Source organism: Empidonax traillii, unplaced genomic scaffold (genome assembly GCF_003031625.1).
Source record: "Empidonax traillii isolate 1590-97213 ecotype Southwest subspecies unplaced genomic scaffold, ASM303162v1 scaffold700:size438121, whole genome shotgun sequence".
In the NCBI taxonomy this organism is placed as follows: Eukaryota; Metazoa; Chordata; class Aves; order Passeriformes; family Tyrannidae; genus Empidonax; species Empidonax traillii.
In genome coordinates this window covers 46,664-70,400 of record NW_020955893.1, presented here as the reverse complement: position 1 = coordinate 70,400, position 23,737 = coordinate 46,664, and the positions used below count along the sequence as shown (strand labels likewise).

The window sequence follows — 23,737 nt, the reverse complement described above, 5'->3', positions numbered from 1 at the left end:
GTTTCTTGCTGGTCACGAGAGAGCAGAGATCAGTGCCTGCCCCTCCTTTTTTTGTTGTACTGATTTTTGTTGTGCAGATTTCTGCAGGATTAGGAGCACATACATACACTGTATTTCTTTCGAATGATGCTAAAAATTAGTAGCCCCATAAAACCCAATTCTCTTACAGTTAGGACACAACAAAGGCAAAACCCTTTTCCACCCAATATTTTTGGTCTCCTGAGCAGACAGAACCAGGTGTTACAGCGAGGCGACGCCAGTTGTTTGTGTGTGATAAGAGTCAGTCCCAAATTTGTTCTTCCAGTGTTTTAACCTCTGAGACACCTCGTGGTGGAAACACTCACTGCTGGCAGCGGTTCCACATGGCCGAGAATCCATTTTACAATGGCTTGGGGCTTCCATTCTGCAGCGCTTGGAAGTGGCCAAAGTCCTACAGCCAATGCTCCACTGTTTCGGGGACAGAGCCAACCTATGGCTCGTTTTTATTGAAACAATGTAAAGCCATGGGGAAATTAATTTTCTTCCTCTCCTGTGAGGAAAGGCTGAGAGAATTGGGATTGTTCAGCCTGGAGAAGAGAAGCTTTTGGGGTGAACTAAATTGTGGCCTTCCAGGGTCTGAAGGGAGCTACAGGAGAGATGGTGACAGACTGTTTCCAAGGGCCTGGAGGGACAGCACAAGGGGAACGGCTTCCCACTGCCAGAGGGCACGGTTAGATGGATACTGGGGAGAAATTCTTCCCTGTGAGGGTGGGGAGGCCCCGGCACACGTTGGCTGCTGCATCCCTGGACTTGTTCCCCTCCATCCCAACCATTCCAGGATTCTACGATCCTATGAAGAACAAAGACAGCCTTTGACTTTTATGAGAGTGCTGATGTTATATCACAGCGTGGCAGCAGTTACGGTGTCTGTGGCAAATACTGCGTGACTTTGGTTTGAGTTTCACACAGGGGGTTTGGTTTTGGTTCTCCAGACCCAAAAGTGAATGTGAAACATCCCTGGGAGGTCAAGAGTGCGATGGAGGGAAAACCCCATAAAAACGTCATGTTGGGTCTTGTTGTGCCTCCAGCGTAGCACCTCTGAAACCAAGGACACTAAAGAGATGGAACAGACCTTTGGGCACTGTTCAGTGTTAGAGCACAGAATATTTGGACTGTAACGACCACACACCTGTACAGCTGCTTTATTTTTCAACTGAGGGTGCGCTGTGTAGGTTTTGGGGAATTGACACCCACTTTTTATCATCACCAAGCTGTGTCCTGCATTTCCTGGCTGTCTGGAAGCTGTGGATTGCTGTTCACAGCTTGGGGTTCAATTTTGGTGCTTCCCTGCCTGCCTTTTCACACAAAACAGAGCGAGCATAGCCCCCCCCCCCCCCATTTGTGCTGGGATTCCACTACCACTCTTGAATGCATAAATCGGATATTTTTTATCTCAAATTGGCTCTCAGAGCTGAGATAAGGCTCTGGCCGCACCGAAGCAGCGAACTACAATTGAAAACGCGTTTATTTGGTGTTTTTCTAGCCCGGCCGTGCCTGAGGGCGCCCTGAGGGCCTGGGGGCGGTGCCGGGCTGCGGGCCCCGCCTGACTAACAGCAGAGCCAGCCAATCACAGTCCGCGCTCTCCATCGTGACTCCACCTCTCGCTGCTCAAACCACCCAATCAGCGCGCGGGATTTTAACGGCCCGTCCCGTGCCAACGTCGGCGGTCAAACGCGCCAATGGGCACAGGGCGGGTTCGTTACCAATGAGATCAAAGAGTTAGCGGAGCAGCGACACGCTATTGGCAAATCGGCCTGTCGGTCATCGCCGCCGGGACTGGCGGTTGGCTGGCGGGGAGCAGGGGGTGGTTTCCGGGGGCGGGGACACTATATTAGAGGCGGACAAAGGCGGCGGCGAGGCCGTTCAGCCAGCCGCCATTTTGTGTAGCAGGCGCTGAGCAGCAGCATTCACCGCGGCCGGAGCGCGCTCTCTGCTCTCCTCCTCTTCCCTCCGCTCCATCATGTCGCGGGATCGCTTCCGTAGCCGTGGCGGCGGAGGCGGTGGCTTTCACCGGCGCGGCGGTGGCGGCGGCCGCGGCGGCCCCAACCACGATTTCCGCTCGCCGCCGCCCGGCATGGGTATGGGGCAGAACCGCGGCCCTATGGCGGGCGGCCCGCAGGGCCCGGGCGGCCCGCCGGGCGGCGGCCCGAAGCCCGAACCGCCGAAGCCGCCCACGTCCACCTCTGCTCCGCCTTCTTCGTCTTCTTCAGCTGCCGCCACCACGGCGGGACCCACCGGGAGCCAGGCGGGAGCGCCTCCATCCTCCGCGCTGCCCGCGGGGCAGCAGCCGCAGCAGCAGCCGCCGGTGTCGGCGCCGTCCTCGTCTCCGTCCGGCCCGCAGCCGCAGTCCAAGCCCAGCCCCAGCCCCACGCCGGCCGGCGGCCCTAAGAAAGGACAAGGACAGTCTCCCGGCGGCGGCCCCAAGGGGCCGGGCGGACCGCAGCAGGGGCCGCACAAGGGCGGCCCGGGGCACCGCGGCGGGCCGGGCGGGGAGCCGCGGGGCCGCGGGCAGCAGCACCAAGGCCAGCAGAGCCTCGGGGCGCAGCAGGGCGCAGGGGAGAGGAGCGAGAAGCTCTCGGACGAGGTGAGTCGCGCCCCCCCCCCCCACGCGCCTCCCTCAGGCACAAGATGGCGGCGGCTCCGCGCGCCTGGGCCGCCATCTTGAGGGGAGGAGCGGGCTGAGGGCTCCGGCGGGGACCGGGCGGGCCTGGGGCTGTGGTTTGTGTCCCGGGGCTCTGGGTTGTGTCCCGGCGCCGTGGTTTGTGTCCCCTGGGGTGCCTGGGCGGTCCGGGCCCTGTGATTTTTGTCTCCTCGCGGTTCTCCCGGGCGGCTCCGGCGCCGTGCTTTGTGCTCCCTGGGGTGCCCATGTTGTCCCGGGGGGTTTGTGGTTTGTGTCCCCTCGCGGTTCTCCCGGGCGGTCCCAGGGCTGTGTTTTGTGTCCCCTCGCAGTCCCGGGATTGCGATTTGTATCCTCTCGCTGTTCTCCGGGGTCCCCGGCGCTCCCCGCAGCTCGGCGGTGCAGCATGTAGTGATGGCTCGAACGCTCTGCTTCTTTGTAGGGGTTTAAAGCGAACCTCTCTCTCCTGAGGCGGCCTGGGGAGAAGACTTACACACAGCGCTGCAGGTTGTTTGTTGGGAATTTGCCCGCTGATATCACAGACGAAGACTTTAAAAGACTGTTCGCCAAATATGGGGAGCCAGGAGAGGTTTTTATCAACAAGGGCAAAGGCTTTGGATTCATTAAATTGGTAGGCGTTCATGCTGTGTGTCCGTCCGTTTAGTTCTCGCGAGATAGCGGTGTAGAACTTAGTCCTCTAAAACTGGGTTTTAAACTTCCCCCAGGAATCCAGGGCTCTGGCAGAAATCGCGAAGGCAGAGCTGGACGATACCCCGATGCGGGGCCGGCAGCTCCGCGTTCGCTTTGCCACACACGCCGCTGCCCTGTCGGTGCGGAACCTCTCTCCCTACGTGTCCAACGAGTTGCTGGAGGAAGCTTTTTCCCAGTTCGGGCCAGTGGAAAGAGCGGTTGTGATTGTAGATGATCGAGGTCGATCAACAGGAAAAGGCATTGTTGAGTTTGCATCAAAGCCAGCTGCCAGGAAAGCCTTTGAACGGTGTACTGAGGGGGTGTTTTTGTTGACAACGTAAGTAATTCCCCTGGATTTTCATTTTGAGTAGAGATTGTAGGCTTCTAGTTTTTCGGAGTGGAAGTTCTTACAGAGAAGTAAAATGAGTATTTTTCTGTTCAGCACTCCCAGGCCAGTTATTGTGGAACCATTGGAACAATTGGATGATGAAGATGGTCTTCCAGAAAAGCTTGCTCAGAAGAATCCAATGTATCAAAAGTAGGCACTGTCTTTTGTTACAAACAGGATATAGGTGATGTTTTATGGAGTATTGTCTCAGGCTCTGAGGGGGATGGAGCCATTTTTCCAAAACAGGCTTTGAATTTTTGTTCATATTTTTGTATAGAGTAACACACTGATTCGTTTAGTATGCTCGTTACACAAGCACTTTTCTACATTGTCACAAAGAAATAGAAGCCCAGTAACAGATGGTTTTGGTCTGTGGAGAAACGCTTGAAAACCAGACTTGAACTGTTTCATCCTATTGTTGAGAGCTGTCATCTCCCTTAGGGCGTGTCTTGTGTTGATGATCCCGTGGGGAACTTGGAAATTGATTTTCATGCTGTAAAGTGAGAAATTGAGTGAAATTTTAACTCTTTCCATGATTAAGAGAAACTTGTTGCCTGTGGATTTGCCTTATATGCTGACCATTGGCATAAGGGAATGTTAAAGAGTCTAGAGGAGTCTTCTCCAAAGTAGCAGTTTTAGGTTAGAATCTGTATATTAAACCTGTTTGTTGTAGGATTGTTGTATTTTCCCAGATCACAAAAGGGAGAGCAGGGAGGGAGATCCAGTCAGTCTTGTTTGGCAGGGAAAGTTCTCAAAATTCTCGCTTTGATCAAAAACTGTAAGTGGTTTGAAGGTTTAAAGGCAGCTTTGAAAACAATGTGGATTAATACAGTGTTCCTAAAATGTTGAGGTACTTTTATATTGCTAATGTATGGGAAGCTTTGAACTGTTGTGGTTTTGTGTCATTAATTGCTGAATGTTAGACTGCAATTTCTTCACATGAAAAAATTAACTGTTGGCCTTCAGGGATTTTGAGAACTATTTTAGTGAAAGTGAAGGCTGTTATTTGCCTTTGACACACTCTGCTCTGGCACTGGAAAAATCCACTTCTCTGTGGGCTGCTGCTGTGAGTGGCTGCACCTGCTTGGGCAAAGACCTGTCCTGTTTGAGCATTTTGCACCTGGAATTGCCAGCAGTGGAGAGTCTAGAGACAGTTAAGAAAGAGATAAACAAGCAGTAGCACTCTAAAGATTCGCCCGGGTGTGATAGTGCAGGAGTCTCCATGTTTGCTGTGATAATTTGTGTGAAATGCTGCTGTTTCAGCGTGTAAAAGGCTACACTCCCATCACAGCGAGTTCTCTGTCCCACAGTTGTCAGGTATTTTCAGGGCTCCCTCGATGTTCTCTGATAATTCACTTGTTCTGCTCGTGATCTTGTGTTGACCTTGAGTTTCCAGGTTTGCCAGCTCTGAGCATTTTCCTTTCTGCAGGGAAAGAGAGACTCCTCCCCGTTTTGCTCAACCTGGCAGTTTTGAATTTGAATATTCCCAGAGATGGAAATCTTTAGATGAAATGGAAAAGCAACAGAGAGAGCAAGTGGCAAAAAACATGAAAGATGCCAAGGACAAACTTGAAAGTGAGATGGAAGATGCTTATCACGAGCACCAGGCAAACCTCTTGCGTCAAGGTAATTGGTTCTGAATTCTGTATTTTTTGCTTTAAATGATGGGCTTAAATGCATGTCTGTTTAATGGGTTAGTGAGGAAATTTATGCTTCTTACCATGAACTTGAGAGTTTCAGAGTTAAAAAAAGAGCAACTGGTAGGGTTCTTTTATTTCAGTGGGGTATTGTTAAGAACGGTGGCGTTGGAAGGTACCTGTCTGCCACAGTGCAGCTGAGGTGGATCTAATTCAGATCTGATTAGAATCTGGCATGCCTTTGTGAAAAAGCTGCTCACAGGCTTCGTTCCCGCAGACCTCATGAGGCGCCAGGAGGAACTGAGGCGTATGGAGGAACTCCATAATCAGGAAATGCAGAAACGCAAGGAGATTCAGCTGAGGTTGGTTTGGCTTTCCTGGGATTTCGGTTGTGTTTATGGGTTGGGTTTTTTTATCATTACTTACCTGTGAAAGTTTGTTTTTCAAGAAGCACCCTTGCTGCTTCAGTTTGTGTGTGCGAAATAGAACTGCAGTGTAAGTTCCTCCTCAGATACTTGAGTGTGGTTTTTTGCTTCAGTGTAATCTTTCAGTGCCTTTGAAATTGCTGATACAAATGATGGTGGTGAATGTTAGGGGTGGTGTTCACTGCTGCGGTTTAACAGTCTGCTTTGGGGTGAGCAGGCAGGAGGAGGAGCGCCGCCGGCGGGAAGAGGAGATGATGATCCGCCAGCGGGAGATGGAAGAGCAGATGAGAAGACAGAGGGAAGAGAATTATAGTAGAATGGGTTACATGGATCCAGTAAGTGAAATCATGGCGGTTTTTGGATGTGTTACCATGCTGAGGAATTCTGCTGATGTATTTTCAAGGTTGCTGCGTTTTGCTTCCTTTGGGTTTGCTACTGCACTGTGTTTGTGTAGGGGCAGTGGCAGTAATTGACTGTACGTGTGCTTTATCTCCTGAAAAGTCTGGATTTCGGTGCTTTATTAGCCATGCTAAAAGTTATTTCTTCTATGCAGAGGGAGCGAGACATGAGAATGGGTGGTGCTGCCACAATGAACATGGGAGGTAAAGAATCTTTTAAGTAATTACTTCATGTGGTTAACCTAGGAATTGTCAATAGGAATATGATTATATATTTCTCTTTCTTAGATCCTTATGCTTCAGCAGCCCAGAAATTCCCACCTCTGGGAGGTGGTGGCGGCATAGGTTATGAAGCTAATCCAGGAGTTGGCCAAGCAGCCATGAGTGGTTCTATGATGGGAAGTGACATGGTAACGTATCCTCTGGTGGCTTTAGCTTAGCACAAGGGAACTGTTGTGGTTGGGAATGAGTTCTCTCCAGTGTTTGGATGGATGTGGAAATGTCACTGTTAGCTGCTGACTCTGGTCAGGTGTTTAACACAGACTGTGGCAGTGTGTAACACTAGAGTAGTTAACCTTTATGGTACCTTACACACTCGGAACTTGTTTGGAAGTGAATTCAAATGTGCTGTTAAGCATATTTGCAATTAACTCTGACTTCATTGGACTCTGGAAATTCTGCGTCACTGTTAGGCTTGGAAGGATTTTTTTTTGTAAAATCTAGAGAATCTGACAAATTCCATTGAAGGACGTAATGCAGTAGCTCTTCAGTAATTTGATGTTCTGTATTGACGGACGAGAGAGATTTTTGTTCTCCTTCCCAACGTGTAACACTGTTTCTTTTGGCCCTTCCAAGCCTAGGTAGGCTGGATGCATGTTGGTCTGGGTATGCTGTTGAGTCCAGAATCTGCTCTCAGGTCTCTTTCAGCAGCAGATTAACTTAAGTAATCAGTGGTAAACAGCATACCCCTTAGTCTGTGCTGATGTTGCTGTAGAAGAGCAGAAATGCTGGTTTTTAGCTTCAGGCTTGTTCCAGCCATCCCGGACTGTAGCCATTTGTGGTTCCTGTGTCCCAGAGGAATGAGAACCCGGTGTGTTTTCCCATGTTGGGCATGACACAAAGATAGAGTCTGTTAAAGCTACCTCATATCTCCTGTTCCGAGGTATGTTTCCAAACCGTACTGTTTTTAGCACACTACATGTGTGACTGGGCTTGGAGGCTGCTTGGTGTTCCCACCCCAGAGCACCATGGATGTAGGTTAAAGAAATGCTTAACGGGCAGGATGGGAATCTGTTGGCTTAGGTGGCAATACCAGTGTGCTCTCACCCTCCTGAAAGGGTGACCCTTGGAGCACAAGCTGAACTAAATGATTTTTGGGTGGGTTTAGGCCTCGGGCTTAACATGCTACGCTACCACAGTAGCTTGTCAGATATCTTCCGTTTTACGTTTTTGGGGAACCATCTCTTTGGAATGGAAACTTCTCAGAGCATCATTGATTCAGTAGACAGTGCTGTTGGCCTTAAGGTATCTCCATAATCTACTGATATTTAAACAGTTCCTAAGCTTCCTGTAAGCAGTTAGGCAGCGTGTGGTGGATGCTGTGTACATTTTTCTCCTCAAAACCATGGTACAGGTGCATATTGAACTTGTGTAATACCTGAAACGTGATCTGGTCAAAAGGGGTGACAGTGAGGTGCATTAACTGCCTGGAATTTCTTAGGCTGGGGATCTCTGCCACACGGTGCTGTCACAGTTCCTGTGCTGATACCTTTAAACAGAATTGGAGATGAGCTGAAGCTGCCACGAATTAGGCAGAAATAACCTAAATAACGTTTGTGAAATTCCTTTCTTGGAAGGATTGACACTGACTTTCAGAAGTCAGGAACTCGAAGTGTTGATTGTCAGTTGCAGATACTTTTTGTAACAAACCACCTACCATTGTTCTGTGACTCAGTAGTGGGAAGCCTGGTTGAAATGAAAGTTTAAAGCTCTCTTTGACCTCATAATGTGTAAGTTCTGTAGGTTGAATGCTGATCACACCTACTAATACAGTAACTGAACAAAGTACATGCAACTAGAGGTACTAGTAAAAATACCTGAAGTGTCTGCTTTATTGCAGAGTAATTTATTGCAGCTGTTCCACCTTGGTGTGACACCTTTCAGTGCTGTGAAGTTGTGAATTTCCCAAGAGCTTGTGGTGAAGGTGGGGTGGGAGGGGAGGTACTGCCTGGATGCACACCCCTCTCTGTGCATAGCTCTAACTGGACACACTGAGTGCTTGGAACACGTTTTGCATCTGAGGCAGCAGCAGCAGCAGCTCTGGAGTACGTGGGGTTTGAACAAGTGCCAGTCTCTGCTCGAGCAGTTGTGGTGGTTTAGGTAAAGCACTGGTCAGTAGCTCTTTTCACTTTTTTTTTTTTTTCCCTTCTTGCAATGCAGTAGTGCTCACAATGAGTTCTGGTACTGCCTAAGGCCTCTGCAGTTTAGTCAGCAGACCGTAGTCTTAACCCCATCTTGAAAAGCTCATGGTCTCTAGACAGCACATGCCAGTCCTGGTGAGTAGGCACTCTGTTACATTTGATGAATGTCAGCTCCTGCCTCAGCCAGCCGGAGCTGCGTTCTCTGATTAGGCCTATTTGGAAATGACAGTGATGTAATCTGAGCTTTTACTGCACTACAGGTGAGAAGTTTGCAAGCTATTTGCATTAACTTGGTTGAAAAATTTTGCTAGAGCTCATTTGGAAAAGTTGTTAATTCACATCTGCACTAATGCTTACATTTCTAGCACTGCAGGGAGGATCTGTTCTTTGTAACAGATGTATGAGAATGCATCAAGTGGGAACATACCTCAAGGCATGTATTACAATAAACTAATTTTTAAATTACCCTTTTTTCCTTTCTATGTTCCCGGTACCTGTGGATCGACTCAATGGTGATTGTATCGACGAACCTTGACTACGGAACCTTCTAAAAATATATACTTAACACACATGGACATCAACTACCTATAATGAACTGTTAATTCTGTTCCAATAGCGTCCTGAACGCTTTGGGCAGGGAGGTGCGGGGCCCGTGGGTGGCCAGGGTCCTAGAGGAATGGGGCCTGGAACACCAGCAGGATATGGTAGAGGGAGAGAAGAATATGAAGCCCCAAACAAAAAGCCCCGATTTTAGACGTGACCTGTAGTTTCATTCCAGTTTGTTTTCTGTCTGTCTTGTTTAGACACCAACTTCTTAATTCTTGCATTTTAGTAAGAAAGCTACGTTTTTATGGATGTTAGAAACTTACTGACCTAATATTTGTAAGTGGTCTGTTTGGGCGAGTACAATTTAATTATGTAATGCAGTGTTTCAAAATCAAATTTAGCTGTTTTTTTGATGTATAACGTCCCTAACTTGATGGCAGTGTACCTTGTGCCACTGAATTCCCAAAGTGTACCAACCTTTTTTTTTACTGTGCTTCAAATAAATAGAAAACTAAATGTAGTAACTCTTCTTGCCAGTCGTGGTTAAACAACTGAGGCTGAATCCCACACCTGCCGCAGTAACCCGAGAGCCTTGAGTCGAGGTTGGACTAGACCAGGGTGTGGAACTGCAGCCAAGAGGGAGGTCTCTTCCCACGATGCCTCTCTAGCTAAAGATTGGGTTAAATTGTAGCCGAACTTTGCAGTAGATGCAGATTTTTTTTGAGCAGTCCTTGTGCTGCAATAAGGAAGCAAATGGAAACCTTGCAAGTGCTGTAAGATACAATATTTAAAGCTCCGCTGCAAGCAGCATAGTAACAAATTCCATATTTTAGCTACGGCTGACGGGTGGTGGGATGGTAGCACTTACCACCCTGGTAGTCACTGCTTGGAATCTTTTAAAAACTTAAAGCAGAAGACTAGCAATGGTTATTTTAAAATAAATTCATAGAATGCCTTGCATTGGCTTACTTCCTAACTAAAGGATTGTTAATGTGATATTTATATGCTCTTAAGCTCTCTTGAGATCACAGGATCTGGCCTTTGCTCAGTGTTGTAAACCTGCCTGAAATTGCTTGGCAAAAAGACCAGAAGTGTTACTCGAGTGATTAAGGTTAACTTGCTTATGTCCTCATGCTAACAGTGGACTAATTTGCCTAGTACAGAGTACAATCATTTGTGTTATGGGGACTGCAGGAACTATTCCTAAATCATGTAGCTGGTGGGCAAAATCCTGAAATCCTGTATGTAAAACACAGCAATCAGCTTGCTTGCATGATGGTTATCGCTCTTTTATTATTGATGTTTGGAGATAATGCTTCAAAAGTAGTATCTGAATCTGGAGTTCAAGAGTTAATACTACACAGTGCAAATAAACTCCCTTTAAGGTTCTCTTTGTAGAAGATCTGATGAATTCGTTAGCTCGCTGTTCATTGTATTAAGCCCCAGAAGAATTTCAGAGCATTCTGGACTCATTGGTAAGGTAGTTGCTTTGCTTATTATTACACTGTACCAGGTGAGCTGGGAACGTGACTTCCCAGTGTCAAATGCCTGAGTGTTAATGCAGGATACATCAACCTGCTTGGCACAAAGTTGGTAAACGTAGCTTGGCTGTCCCTTCACACGATCCCCAGCCACCAGTGTTCTGTGAGTAGCTTTAATCTTCCCAATATCTTTCCGTTCCTTGTGCTAAGCATTGGCTAATTCTAAATTCTATGCTAAATTTTCTCTGTGGTTAAAACTTTAGTGTCAGATTGCAGTATTTTAGAGTGAAGATGACTGATCCCTCTTGAAGTACTGTTACCCCTTAAATGACAAAAATAGCAAGTTGGGAAATACTGATACAGGTAACACTGACTGGGAACATGAAGCTCACTAAAGACTGACTCAGCTTGTTTGGTGAACGCTTCTTAGTTACCCAGAAAAGTTTAGAGGGGTTGATAACATGCTACAACGATGAATTGCTCTTCAGGAAATTCCAAATTGGCAGTTCCTAAACTGCAGACCAATTGCTTGGGAGTCCTTGTATTGGATAGTTCACAGACAAGCAGTACGGATGCAATTTGAGCTATTGAAGCAGTTTTAAACAATGTGTTTGCTGGAGGGTGTTCGTGGGACACCCACAAAAGCTGAAGGTGTCTGAGGTGGGGAATTCTGAACGTGAACATTACATTAATTTTTTCAGTTTATTTTTCAGATTACATGTCATTCTTTATTAAAAGAGATGCTGGTGCATATCCTAAAGTATGTTCTTTTGTAGTTCTGTAACTTGGAAGAGTGAAGGATGCTGCTGTCCTTGTACCTTACAGAGCTTGTCTTTGGGTACCCCTGTTTTGTACGTAAGCTACTGTTGTTAGGTATTAAAATAGCTGAGTTGCAAAACCATGATTGGTAAATACGTTGAAAGATTTGGCAGTTTTCAAAACATCCGAAAGTTTGGTTAAATCTGGCTTTGTCGTAGCTGCATAAGCAGAATTTCTAAAACAAGTTCTGCTTTGAGTTGCATGTACTAAACAGGCATATGATGAATTAGCCAACTTCCATTTCAAGACCTTTTAAAAGGTGGTGTCTTAAAAGCTGGCAAACATGTCAACTTTCAAATCTGGTAAAGTTACTAAATGTGGGAGGCGAGAAAGTGATGTTCCTTTGATCTGTTCCTATGAGGTTTTGGACTTTTTTCATAAACTCAGATTTATATAATTGAATCTTTAAAACCATTCAGAAAAGTGGTTTGCTGGACAGACCTGTTTTTGGATGGTCTGGATCGCATAACACATTTTTGTACCGGGCTTGGAGGACATTGGCTGTTGCAATTTAGTTTGTTTTATCAAAATTGAGCCCATTTTGACATTCAGAGCTCTAAAAACTGCAGCAAGTAGAATCTGGTATCATTATACATATGTCTTTGCACTTTCTCAGCAATGATTACAGAATAATCTTAACCTTCTGGTGTAGACGCATTACACAAATCATTTATACAGCTGATGAGAAACTGAAACTGCTTTTGAGATTTTGTGGTATTTTTGTGGTAGACAAATTCTTGGCTTCTCCTTGGCAACCATTTACTGTGGCAGCAAGTTCTTGCTGGAGTTTTGAGACCGCAATTTACACTTAAAAAACTAGTGGCCTGCTACATAACTGCACTTAGCCAGCATTTCTGCAGTTCATAACTGTGAGGAACGTAGTACCACAAATGGCAATGGACATTAGGACCCGGATGTAGTATTCCTGCTTGCTCCGAGATTCTCATTGCCGGCTGCGTCCAGGTAGGTAACAAGCAATATCTATAACTTGGTGACTTTCTATGTAATCTTATACTGTGGGTATTCTGACATCACACTTCTGACTGTGGAATTACAGTGCAGCACTCCATACCTGTATGTTGAGCTTGCATCAAAGCTGTGTGGTTTTCGGTTTGAAGCTTTGTCTCGTTCAGAGACAACGAGCAACTTGCTGTGGTTCTTAGCTGAGGCTTTCCAGACCCGATTCCTCTGTGCATACGACTCGGCTTGGGTGGATTTTTCTTAGTTCCGATGTAACGAAGATACTCTTAGATGAGCACTGTGGGGAAGAGGGAATGTGATCTTGGACTCACTTGACTAGTCGACTAGGTGCTCTCAGTGCCTAGAAAAGAACTTGTTTAAATTTTCTGTAGCGACCAAGTGGCCCATCTGCAGCTCATCCCTGTGTAGAGTCTTGTCTTGGTAGGAATGCGTTAATAACTGCTGCTCTTGCCTTGTGTGCACTGTGTGAGTCACCTCAAACTCCTGGTACAGGCAGCTCTGACACTGATCTGGAATATTTTTGAGGACATAAATGAGTGCTTGAATTAATATCCCATGAATAGTTTCATAAAGCTTATATTGGACTTTGCAGTTGTCTTTATTTTAGCCTTTGATTGACAAGCCTGATACATTCCTCTGCTTTAATTGACAGCGATGAGATTCTGTTACTTCTGCCTGGTAGAGTCATCTTAGTAGTGTAATGCTCAGTTTCATTTTTCATCAGTCTTGGGGATGTAATTCTAAACTCTTCATTACTAGAACTACTGACTGCAGTGTTCCAGGATTAACATGCTTACCTTGCCAGACATCCAGACATGCTGATCTCCAGCTCTTTTGCATTATTCTTGAACCTGAATTTCAAGGTCCCTTGTTCCTGCACGTGGTCTGGCTCTTCTCTGATACTCAGTTTATTTCACAGGTGTTGTAATGTGTTTTCCCGCTTGTTCTGCAAAGTTTTGCTTTGCATACTTGTTTCTGGTATTATTGTCACTTTTTGGACCCTTCTGTGTTACCTTCCAGGCAGGACTCTTGCTGGTGAACAGGGATCTGCTGGACAGCCTTGCCCTCCGCTGTCGCCACCTTTCCATGTTCCACTGGACACTTGAAGTAGCAGCTGCACCTTGAGATCATGACAACAGGTCTTTGGTTACACCCCAGTGAGTGTAGCCAACACCAGCTGGTCACACAGTGACCCCTTGTCACAAAGTCAGTTTTCCTTTCTGTGATGGCTTACCTTTACCTGTGCCTGGCATCCATTCCACGATGGCTCACCCTTACCTGGAACTGGGATCCAGTAGCAAACCTGCTGGCAGCCAGCGTGCTGTCCTGCAGCAAAACTGAACTAGTGATCTTAAACCAGTGCTCAGATCTGATTTTTAATTTTTCTAGTTATCCAGTTCTGGATACTTGACTTTTCGGGAATGTCGTGGAGGGGTTACTGGCACATCTGCCTCGTTCTATGTACTTGAGCTAAGCACGTTTTTGACACTCCTGGAGCGAGCAATTTGTGACTGAACCGTGGGCTCAGACCAGCTCTGGCTGCAGTAATGAAACTTGGTGTGGTAGTGAACTTAAAATAGTCATGTCTGCTCTAAGTCAGTCTGTAACAAGTGGGTACAAGGAATGCCATTCAAGTGCTTGCATTGTGTTTCATCTTGGTTTTATCTGTGTGTGAAAAACACTTTTTCTCAAAAGCTTACCTGAAGCTCAGAAGTGTGGTGTCAGAATACATTGTACTGCTAGGCCCTCCGAGCAGACCTGGTGCTGGCAGGAGAGCACAGCACAGCGTGGATGGGGCTTTACTGTAACATTAAGCATACAAAGTGTTGATTTGCTTGCAGTTCTCCCCATAGCTAAACACTGAGGCCTGTGAGTAGTTTAGGACTCGAGCAGTAATGGGGTTGCATGTCTCTGTTAATCATTGCCAGCTGCAGTGACATGATCAGGAAGGCCAGTGTTCTGTTCCATTATGTTCAGTGAGGCTGAGCATGTTGGGAAGGATGCATCCAAGTATACTGCTCTGGGGAATCACTTGGCTTCTTCCACTGCTAGCAAGTTTGGAATCAGCTAATTAGCTTCAGATTTTTTTCTCTCTCCATACCAGCTAGTGGGGCTGTTAAATAGCTGCTGCCTGGCAAAGGAAAAAACGGGAGGATTGGCCTTCTCCCAGCTGTGTCATTGCTGCTAGGTAATGATTGACACGTTAGGACTTGGCTGTGCAATCCCGCAGTGGTCTGTGAATACCCCATCTCTATACATGTTGCTTCTGAACACCAGTACTGAAGAGCTAATTGGGGAGGGCTGGGAGGAGCGTGGCCAGTAGGGAATCTGCAGTGTTTAAAGGATGCACAAAGATATAGTATCCCTTATGCATGGGGTTTGTTGCTATGGCAGAGAAAACAATATGTGCATAACTCTCCTGCTCCTGAGGGCCATGAGAAAACCCAGGTGGTGGGTTGGACACTAATCCTGAACTTGTCCCTGCCTGGTCAGATCATGCTGTGCCCGAGGTGTGATCTGCTTCCCAGCTGGAGCTGTACAGAGCCTTGGACCACATCCCCAGCTTTCACCACTGCAGGCTGCCCTCAGCTGTAGTAAAGGGGGGGTTTCGAGAGGGGAAGAACCTTGCTGAGGACAAAAGCAGTGACAGTGCCAATGTTAGTGTTTGCCTTTGGCTTCTGAAGCACTTGTAGGACTGTTGAACCCAAGGGCTCCTACAGTCCAGAGCCACTGCACTCCCTCATGAAGGGGAATAGAGGGCGTTGCTGCAGGACACAAATAGGGTCAAATAGTTGAAGTAGCTGACAAAATTAATGCCTGCACATAAGGGATAATATACCTCTGGCTGCAATCAAACCTCACTGTGCTCAGAGGGGGGGTATGGTTTGTGCTCAGACAAGGTGCAGTTCTTCAGGCAGCTATCTGCATATTCCTTCAGCTCTTGATGAGTGTTAAGGCCAGCCTATTTCTGCCCCTTATTCTTCCACTTAATGGTTCGGAATAATTGATAAATTACCCCTCATAACTAATCAGTCCATGTATCTTAAACCCTTATTTTTAAGTTAGTTTTGAAATGGTCCGGATTTGCTGTGTATGACTCTAATAACTTCAGTTGTTATCCTTTAGGTGAAGATGAAAGCTGAGTGACACCGGAGTGCTCATCCATGGGAAGTAAGTACCACTTTTGTTCTGGATGGATAAAATAATAAAGGTTTCTGGACACTTGATGTTCAGTCACTGGGGAATATTGAGAAGTTGGAAAGAGTGAATAACTTAAATGTGTAGGGTAGAACTTAGTGCCTGCTGTCATGCCGTGGGCTTGAGCACCCTGACTCCATCTGGGCTTCATATCTTGACAGCAGTGGTTAAAAATACCTTTCTAGACGTGGGTTTGTACAAAAGATTTCAGAATCACTGTGGGTATAATAACTTGGCGATGTTTTTCAGTCGAGGAGCTGAGCATGAGCACATCCAGCACGGTGCCCAGTGGTGTGTGGAGGGACCGAGGGAGCAGGTGGACGAGTAAGTAGTTGGTGTCCTTACACTGCTGTGAGAGTTCAGTAGCCCATCAGTCTGTGGTGGGTTACATAGTTCCTGCCTGAAAATCGTGATTAATCTCAATTTTATATAAAGTTTCGGAATCTTGCTTCTGTAGTGCCAAAATGTCACCGTTGTCTGAGGCCTTTCAGCCCTGCAGCAGCAAGTAAACTGTCCTCTTAAATGCTGCAGGTGCCCAAACAAGAAATTACATTCTTGCACTCAGGCTACAGAGAAATGGGGTGGGTGATTGTCAGCACGGAAAAAGGACAACGGAGCAGCTGCTTCTCAGATGTTCACCCAACTAAACCTTGTTTAAAACGTGGCTGAAATATTTTAACACTGAACTTCAAAAATAACCTGAAGTATAAATCAGCATGTACAGGAGCACAAGCAAATAGCAATTGAGGGAAATAAACCAACTTGCAGAGCTGGGATTTATGACATTTTCCCTCTGATTTGCTACTAAACTACAAGGGGGAACTTCAGGTATTTAAAATCCCGTGTGAGGAGCAACATGCTGAGTACCTGCACTCAGAAGTCACGGGTGAGTAACAGCTTAGATGCACAGCTGAACCTGTAAGAGCGGAAGCCAGTGGGATTCAGTGGGTGCACTCCTGTAGAATCCCTTGTGGTCTGTCACTGCTGCTCTTGGCCTTGGGATAGGAAAACACACAGAGCTATTCCAGATCTTACAAATATGTGAGTTCTGTTCATTTAATCTCAGATTTGATGTGAGAAAGTCCTAGATAATATTTGGCAGGCACATGGCCTGTTGTGATCATGATTCCACATGTCATGACATGTAATTTCTGCTTGTATTTTCAGTCTTTCTAATAATGCGCTTTGTACTTGCAGAAGGAGAAGTCCGATTGCAGTGAAGAGGACCCAGGAAGATAAAAGTTTTTAAAATAAAATATTTACTATTTTTATAAATGGCTTCTGTTTTATTCCAGTGTATTCAGTGAGTAAGCAGTGTGGTACAGCTGGGTCTGAGAAACACGAATTTCTGGATATTTCACCCATTCCTTACCCCTATTTGGAGTCTTGTGTAGTTTTATATGGTAGAATTCCAAATGTTAACCTGTGCCTGGTTGGTTTTTAATACCTTTCTTGGTGATGACTGCAGTAATTAAGCCTGAGATGCCAAAGTTAAGAGTTAAGTGCTGGGTTTAGCTCGTGCAGCACAAGTTGCCCTGGTTCACTTGCTGCTTTGACAGCTGTACTGTGCACATACGTGGTTCATGCTGTCACTCATTAAATATCATCTTTTGTTTAATTATGTTAATGTGTTTAAATACACCAGTGGTAGCTCTGCTCAGTGGAGCTGGGTCTCCTGCAGTGGCATGAGGAGTCAGGAACGTTTGGCTGGGACCTGCTTTGCCAGATTAGAGCAAAATAAATTGAATTTCTTGTGGCAAAGTGGTGTGAAACACCTGAGGTGTCTGGGTGCCTGGAGGTGCTTGTGGTGGGAGGTTGGGGTTGCAGTAGGAGCTGCTGCTGTTCTCTCTCGGGCAAACAGGTGCTGGGCAAGGGCCATCTGGGGTGTTCCACTCTCATTTTGTGACATTGGTATTGTCTGGGTCCTGAAAAGGCCTCGGGGAGATTTGTGGCACTCAGTAGCTGTGCTGCAGGGGCTGGGCTTTGGTGTCTGTTTCCACAGCTACTGCAGCTTGTGCAGCCTTTTTTCCCTTCAGCTTCTGTTATTTTCCAGTCCCTTGTCCTCATTTCCACTGTTGCAGCACTGGCTGCTTCCTGTGTGAAACAGTTCCAGCATTCCATGTGCTAACTTCACCTCAGCTCCCTTTATGAGCAAACCACAGTCTGTCCTGGAGGGGCAGGGGATGGCTTTTCCCTGGTGCTGATGGTGGCTCTTACCACCCCTTGGGTTATTGTCCTTTAGCTGGTGAAGCCAATCACCTGCTTCTACCAAGCTAAGTCTCTCCTATAATTAATAAAAAGAGGCTGAGAGCAGGTACACTTGAACAGTATCCTGGCAGCATTGACTGATGCCCTGATGCCCCAGCCCTGTGGGTCTGCTGAGCTGCTGCAACCCCTTGTTGATTTTTTTTTTATTTATTTATTTTTTCTTCCTTTTCTCCCGAGGAGCTTTCCAAGCCACCACGGGCTGGAGCCTGCCCTGGCCTGTCACTGTCTGTCATTCCACGAGTGCCAGCTGGAGCAGGGAGAGCTCCAAACCATGGCACGCAGCTCCTTGGCCGCGGCTCTCCCGGCAGAGCTGGGGAATCGTGCTGCCAGGAGTAAAAATAGCGTCCCTGCCCCTGCTCGCTGTCGAACCCGGCCTGTGGCAGCCCCTGCACGGCGCTGGCTGAGCGGGGTCGCTGCAGGTCCAGCCGGGCCGTGCTCCCTGTCCCCCCTCCGCTGCTTCCCGGGGCCTGGAAAACGCGTCCTGCTCTCACGACTTACTGCCATTAAAAGAAACATTTCCACTTGACTTCCACCCACGTCAGTGCCCGCGGCTCCCCCGGGCCTCTCGCCAGGGCCGAGCTGCCTTTCCCGGGAGCTCGGTGCTGGCGCAGGCGGTGACTCAGGGCCGGGGAGCCACCCAGTGGGGTTTTTCCCCCTCTTTCCCATTTTTTTGTACATCCCCCGCTGTGTTCCGGTCCATCCCCCGGGGCCGGTCCATCCCCCGGGCCGGTCCATCCCCCGGGCCGGTCCATCCCCCGGGCCGGGCCGCTCCGCCCCGCTCCGCCCCCGGGCCCGCCCGTCCCGCCATGGCGGCGGCCTTCACCGCCCTCCGCGTCCTGCTCGGGCTCTTCTTCCTCCTGACCGGCGTCCTGAAGCTCTCGGACCGGCTCTCGGCCGACCTGCACCGGCACATGGTGAGCGAGGGGACGAGGGGGGCGCAGGGCCGGCCCCGGGGGGAATGAGCGGGTTGGGGTGGAGGGTTGAGCCCCTGGGGGTGCAGAGCAGGAGGAGAATGAGCAGGTTGGGGTGCAGGACCGAGCCCCTTGAAGCGTAGGACTGATCCTACGGTGCAGGGTTGAGTCACTTGGGGTGCGGGGCTGACTCATTTAGGGTGCAGGGTTGATGCCCTTGGGGTGCAGGGCAGAGCAGAGCAAAGCAAACCCCCTGGAGGGGCTGAACCCCCCCAGCCCCAGGCTCAGGGCTGCCCCGCTCCCCTCCCGCCCTTCCTTCCCAGGCCTCGGAGTTCGTGCGCTTTGCCAAGGTGTTTCCGCTGAAGGAGTTGGGGTTTGTGCCGGAGCCAGGCGGGTACCTGGCGGCCGTGGGCTGGGTGGAGGTGACGGCCGGGCTGCTGCTGGCATTTGGACCCCAACTGCTGCAGGAGATCAGCAACTTCGTCCTCAGTGTCGTCATGATCGGTGAGAGCCAGCGGGGCATTCGCCACCCTGCACGGGGTCTCGGGGGATCCTCGGCCGGGAACCGCCATTCCCACGCTCTGCTCCTCACCCAGGTGCCATCTACACGCTGCTGGCGCTGCGGGAGCCGCTGGCCATGTGTGCCCCGGCCACCCTCTGCCTCGGCCTCCTCCTGCTGCTCAACATCCGCGGGTACCCAGCGGCCCCCCGGCCCAAGTTCGAGTGACCGCAGGCGGGAAGGACGGACGGTTAGGATGGCGGGAAGCGATGCCTGTGTGGTATTTTCAGGGATGGCATCGCATCCTGCACGGTAACTTGCTGCTGAGGCCCAGTGTGCCCTCTCCTGCCTCTGCCAGGGTCCCTGGTGCTGGTTGTCCCCACGCTGTGGGCTGGTGCTGTGGGCTGGTGGCCGTGGCACCACTGTGACACTGCCGTGGCAGCTCCGGCAGCTCCGTTGCTAAACTTGCACAAGGTGTCCGGCTCTTCGCGGCGTTTGGCCACGCCGAGCAGGGGCTGGCTCTGCTCTCCTGGGGGCTTTAGTATTTTGGAATAAACTCTCTTGTTTTTCATGTTTTTGCCTTCCTGTTTGCTTCTGCCTCCCCCGATGCTGAGCTGTGGTGGCTGAGGGGACCTCCCAGGGCTGGAGGCCCCGGTCCCCAGGAGCAGTGCCTGCTGATAAGGCCTGGGGACGTGTGGGAGCTGCTGGCAGCTGGTGTGGAGACAGACAGATGGACAGTGGGAAGAGCCCGTGTGGGGGTGGGATCCCCCAGCCACCCAGAGCCACCCAGCAATGTGCCAGGCCACTTGCTGCACATCCAGGGTGTGACAGCAGCACCACATCCCCCAGACAGTGTGCCTGGGCAGCCACATGTTTTTTGGGGATCTTGCTCCTACAAGATGACTCTCTGCCATCCCAGACGGACCTGAACCCCCAGATCGCATCTGAACCCAAAGGAACGCCCCCAAATTGCAGGGCCAAGCAAAGCAGTGAATTGGGTGCTCACAGAGCTTGGGGGGCCTGGGGTGCTGCTCCCCCTAAATCCAGCTTTGAAGCCAACAAAGGCACCAGGAGCTGGGAGGAGGCAGATTCCTGCTTTGATCCCTTCGGGGCATCCCCTTCTCCCCCAGCTGCCGGCTGCAGAAACTTGACCCTCCGCTGCTTTCATCCAGGCGTGGGTGGGAGCAGGGCCCTGGGAAATGGTATTAGATGTGGCTGGGGGCACACAGGGGGTCAGCAGTCCTGGCCACCCCCACATGCCCCCAGCCCCGGCAGCCGGCGCGGGGGGTCTTAGCGTGGCTCCAGCAGGGAATCCCCCATTACATACACACACAGGTGCTCTCCCACTCCAGCTGCTGTCCCACGGGGGGGGGCTTGGAATGGTGGTGGGGAGGTCGGGCAGCCCCTGCCTCCCCCAGTCTTTAAACTTCCCCAGCCTGGCTGGGTCAGACAGTGAGGAGCAGCCGGAGGGGACACAGCCTGTCCAGCCCGACCTGGTGGGGTGAGTAACCATCGTGGGGTGGGTGGCATGGAGCATCCCCGGTGCTAAGGGTGGGGGAAGGAGAAGGAAAGGGGGCAATTGAGGGATCCAGGGGCCACTGGGGGGTCCAACTGAAGCCCTGATTCCCCCCCCAGGCTCGGCAGCTCATGCCCTGCGTGCCTCAGCCCGGTGCTGGTGCTGCATGTGCCGAATCCGGCCCTGCCATGCTGGAAAACACCGGCTGGTGACTCAGTGCTGTCGGCGAGGTGTGGGCAGGCGGTGATGGGAGGTGAAATAGCTGCAGCCCTGGATACAGCCACTGCGGCACAACGTGGTTTCCCACGGCTGGAACCCGGGACAAACCTCCCCGTGCAGGGCTGGGGGGCTGCTGGCCCCATGCTCCTACCTCCTGTCCGTGCCTGGGTCTCTCCACTCCGGCACACCCTGAGCCAGTGGGCGACTTCCTGGGGGGATTTGGGGCACCGGGAGAGGGCTGGGGTGGGTGGCCCTGCAGGCACGTGCTGTGTGGGAGGTGTTAAGCCCCACAGCTGCCGGCTGGAGCCAGCACAGCACCCCCGGGTGCCTCTGGCCGCGGCTCTGTCCCTCGGCCCTGGTGCAGCTGCTCCTGCCGCTCCCTGGGGAGCCCTGGCTGTGCGGCTGGTGGCGACCTCTGGGCTCCCTCGTGGCACTGGGGGACGTAGCTGGGGTCTCCTCATCTCCTGTGAGGTCTGAGCCCCTCCAGGACACAGTGACATCCCCCTGGGGGCTCTGCCTCTGCCAACCAGCAGTACTACAGGTGCCAGCCAGAGAGGTGTCCTGTGCAGGCCAACACCCCTTCCCTGTCCCCCGGGGCTGTGCCACTGACTGTGCCCCGTCTTTGCAGGAGCCCGGGATGAACAGCTCGGCGCCGGGGCCGCTGCCGACGGGACACACCGGCGAGTGCCTGCCCAATGACCCGGTGCAGTTCGTGCTGGTGCCCGTCGTCTACTGCCTGGTGCTGTGCGTGGGGCTGCCGGGCAACCTGGTGGCCTTGCTGGTCTTCCTGCAGAGCGGCAAGGTGAGGAAGGCCATCCGCATCTACCTCATCAACCTCACGCTGGCCGACATCCTCTTCAACCTCACGCTGCCCCTCTGGATCCACTACTACCTGTCTGGTGGGGACTGGCTGCTGTCGGAGGCCGCCTGTCGCCTGGCGGGGGCCGCCTATTACCTGGCGACCTACAGCGCCGTCACCTTCATGGCGCTCATCAGCTTCAACCGGTTCTGCGCGGTGCGGGCGGCGCGGCGGGCGCTGCCGCTCACGGGGCCCCGCGGTGCCGCGCTGGCCTGCGCCCTGGCCTGGCTGCTGGGGCTGGGCTGTGCCGTGCCCACCCTGGCCGCCCGCCAGACCTTCCCAGCCCGCGCCGGGGCCACCACCTGCTTCGAGCAGCACGGGCGGCACCGCGCCTACGCCTACGCCATGGTGGGCTTCTTCGCCGCCGCCTTCCTGGTGGTCCTGGGCACCTACGCCTCCATCGCCCGGGCGCTCTCGGCGCCCGCCGCCGCCGCCGCCGCCTCGCCGGGCTCCCACCGGCAGCAGGCGCGTGCCATGGTGCTGGGGATGCTGCTGGTCTTCGTGGTCTGCGTGGCCCCCTACCACCTGACGCTGGCCCCCTGGGTGGGCAGCCGGCCCCCCGCGCCGCCCTGCGGGCCCCCCGACACCCTGGACGTGCTGCACGCGCTGAGCGTGGCCCTGCTCAGTCTCAACAGCTGCCTGGACCCCCTCGTCTACTGCTTCTCCATCCGGCGCTTCCGCGCCGACCTGGGCCGGACCCTGCGCAAGATCGGCCGGTGCCTCCCGCTGCCCCCGCCGGGCCCCCCCGGGCCAGTGCCTGGCACCCGCGGCTCCTCCTTCACCTCCTCGTAGCGGGGTGGGCACCGGGGTCCTGCCCCCGGCTGCCCTGGTGCCACAGTCCCGGTGGGATGGGATCCCTGGAACCAGGCCAGGGATGGGGAGCAGCGTGGGGGGAGCTCTGACTTCACGCACCCCCTTCCTCCTCCCACCCCGCTCTGTTCTCTGCACATCTCCACGTGCCCACAGTTCCTGCTCACGCACAGATCCTGCCCCTGCACCGCAGGCACGGGGAGGGTGGCACTGGCACTGCGAGGGGGGCACTGGCACTGGGAGAGGGCCTTGCCCAGCGAGGGGGGCTGTGCCGTGGTGGTACGTGAGGAGACGGGACCGGGTGGGATGATCAGGGGTTGCTGTCCTTTCCCAGGGATCTCCATCCCACAGGGACAAGCACGACCAAAGACCCTCGTGCTTTGAGCTGGGCTGTCTGGGGGCTTCCTGGGCAGCGCTGTTTGGGGTCCCGCAGCCGGTCCCATCCTGCAGCGTTCCCGAGCCTCGCTCCCGTGTCCCTCCTGCTCTCTGCCAGGATTAAAAATGAATGAGCCAAAGGCTTCCCCGGTCTCTCTGCTGGTGGGTGCCTATGGCACACACTGAGCAGCTCCTGCGGCCCGGGGAGGGTCTGGGTGCGGGGCAGCCCCTGGCCCCCCATTCCGGCCCCCCATCCCAGCCCCGCTCCTGCAGCAGGACCCTGCGCCAGGGAGGCTCTTGCACTGGGGGCTGCTGAGCCTTCCTCCCCCTGCCCCATCCCCTGCCCAGCCCGCGGGTGGGCAGCCCTGGTGGGCACAGCGCAGCCCCAGCCCCGCGCCTGCCGCCCCCTCCTCGCAAGGCCCGGCGCTGCGGGGGCGGCCGAGCGGCTGCGGGGCCGTGGGCGGCTGCGGGGGCGGGAGATGGTGTTTTCCCAGCCCTGGCTCGCTCTGCTGCCAGCACAGCCCCTCTCCTGCTGCTGCACCGACGGGAGCGCGGGTGCTGGGCAGCCACGCGGGCTCCGGGCACGGAGGGGGGCCGAGGTGCATCAGCTGCCCCCAAACTGGGGGTCTCGCTCCCCCCGC

The 23,737-nt window shown here is 51.8% G+C and overlaps 3 protein-coding genes across 6 annotated transcripts; all 3 read left to right on the top strand.

Moving 5' to 3' along the window:
- The first annotated feature begins 1,690 nt into the window (after positions 1 to 1,690).
- Positions 1,691 to 16,914, top strand: SFPQ (splicing factor proline and glutamine rich). 4 transcript variants are annotated; one of them, XM_027900037.1, is made up of 12 exons: positions 1,692 to 2,623; positions 3,099 to 3,287; positions 3,382 to 3,683; positions 3,789 to 3,884; positions 5,164 to 5,360; positions 5,649 to 5,733; positions 6,014 to 6,131; positions 6,350 to 6,398; positions 6,483 to 6,604; positions 15,568 to 15,612; positions 15,889 to 15,963; positions 16,837 to 16,914. In XM_027900037.1, exons 1-10 carry the CDS (start codon positions 2,000 to 2,002, stop codon positions 15,586 to 15,588), a joined length of 1,803 nt encoding a protein of 600 aa, XP_027755838.1. In that variant the 5' UTR covers positions 1,692 to 1,999; the 3' UTR covers positions 15,589 to 15,612; positions 15,889 to 15,963; positions 16,837 to 16,914. The 4 variants fall into 4 exon arrangements, with proteins under 4 accessions (XP_027755840.1, XP_027755839.1, XP_027755838.1 ...); XM_027900036.1 differs by having other exon boundaries at positions 9,231 to 15,612; positions 16,837 to 16,910; XM_027900039.1 differs by lacking the exons at positions 15,568 to 15,612; positions 15,889 to 15,963; positions 16,837 to 16,914 and adding exons at positions 8,634 to 8,749; positions 9,231 to 9,343 and having other exon boundaries at positions 1,691 to 2,623.
- Positions 16,915 to 18,679: 1,765 nt separating this feature from the next.
- On the top strand, positions 18,680 to 19,888 carry TMEM35B (transmembrane protein 35B). The gene is made up of 3 exons (XM_027900023.1): positions 18,680 to 18,821; positions 19,142 to 19,322; positions 19,415 to 19,888. Exons 1-3 carry the CDS (start codon positions 18,714 to 18,716, stop codon positions 19,543 to 19,545), a joined length of 420 nt encoding a protein of 139 aa, XP_027755824.1. The 5' UTR covers positions 18,680 to 18,713; the 3' UTR covers positions 19,546 to 19,888.
- A 1,801-nt stretch (positions 19,889 to 21,689) lies between these two features.
- LOC114065848 (platelet-activating factor receptor-like) lies at positions 21,690 to 22,703 on the top strand. The gene has a single exon (XM_027900043.1). It carries the CDS (start codon positions 21,690 to 21,692, stop codon positions 22,701 to 22,703), a length of 1,014 nt encoding a protein of 337 aa, XP_027755844.1.
- The last annotated feature ends 1,034 nt before the right edge of the window (positions 22,704 to 23,737 follow it).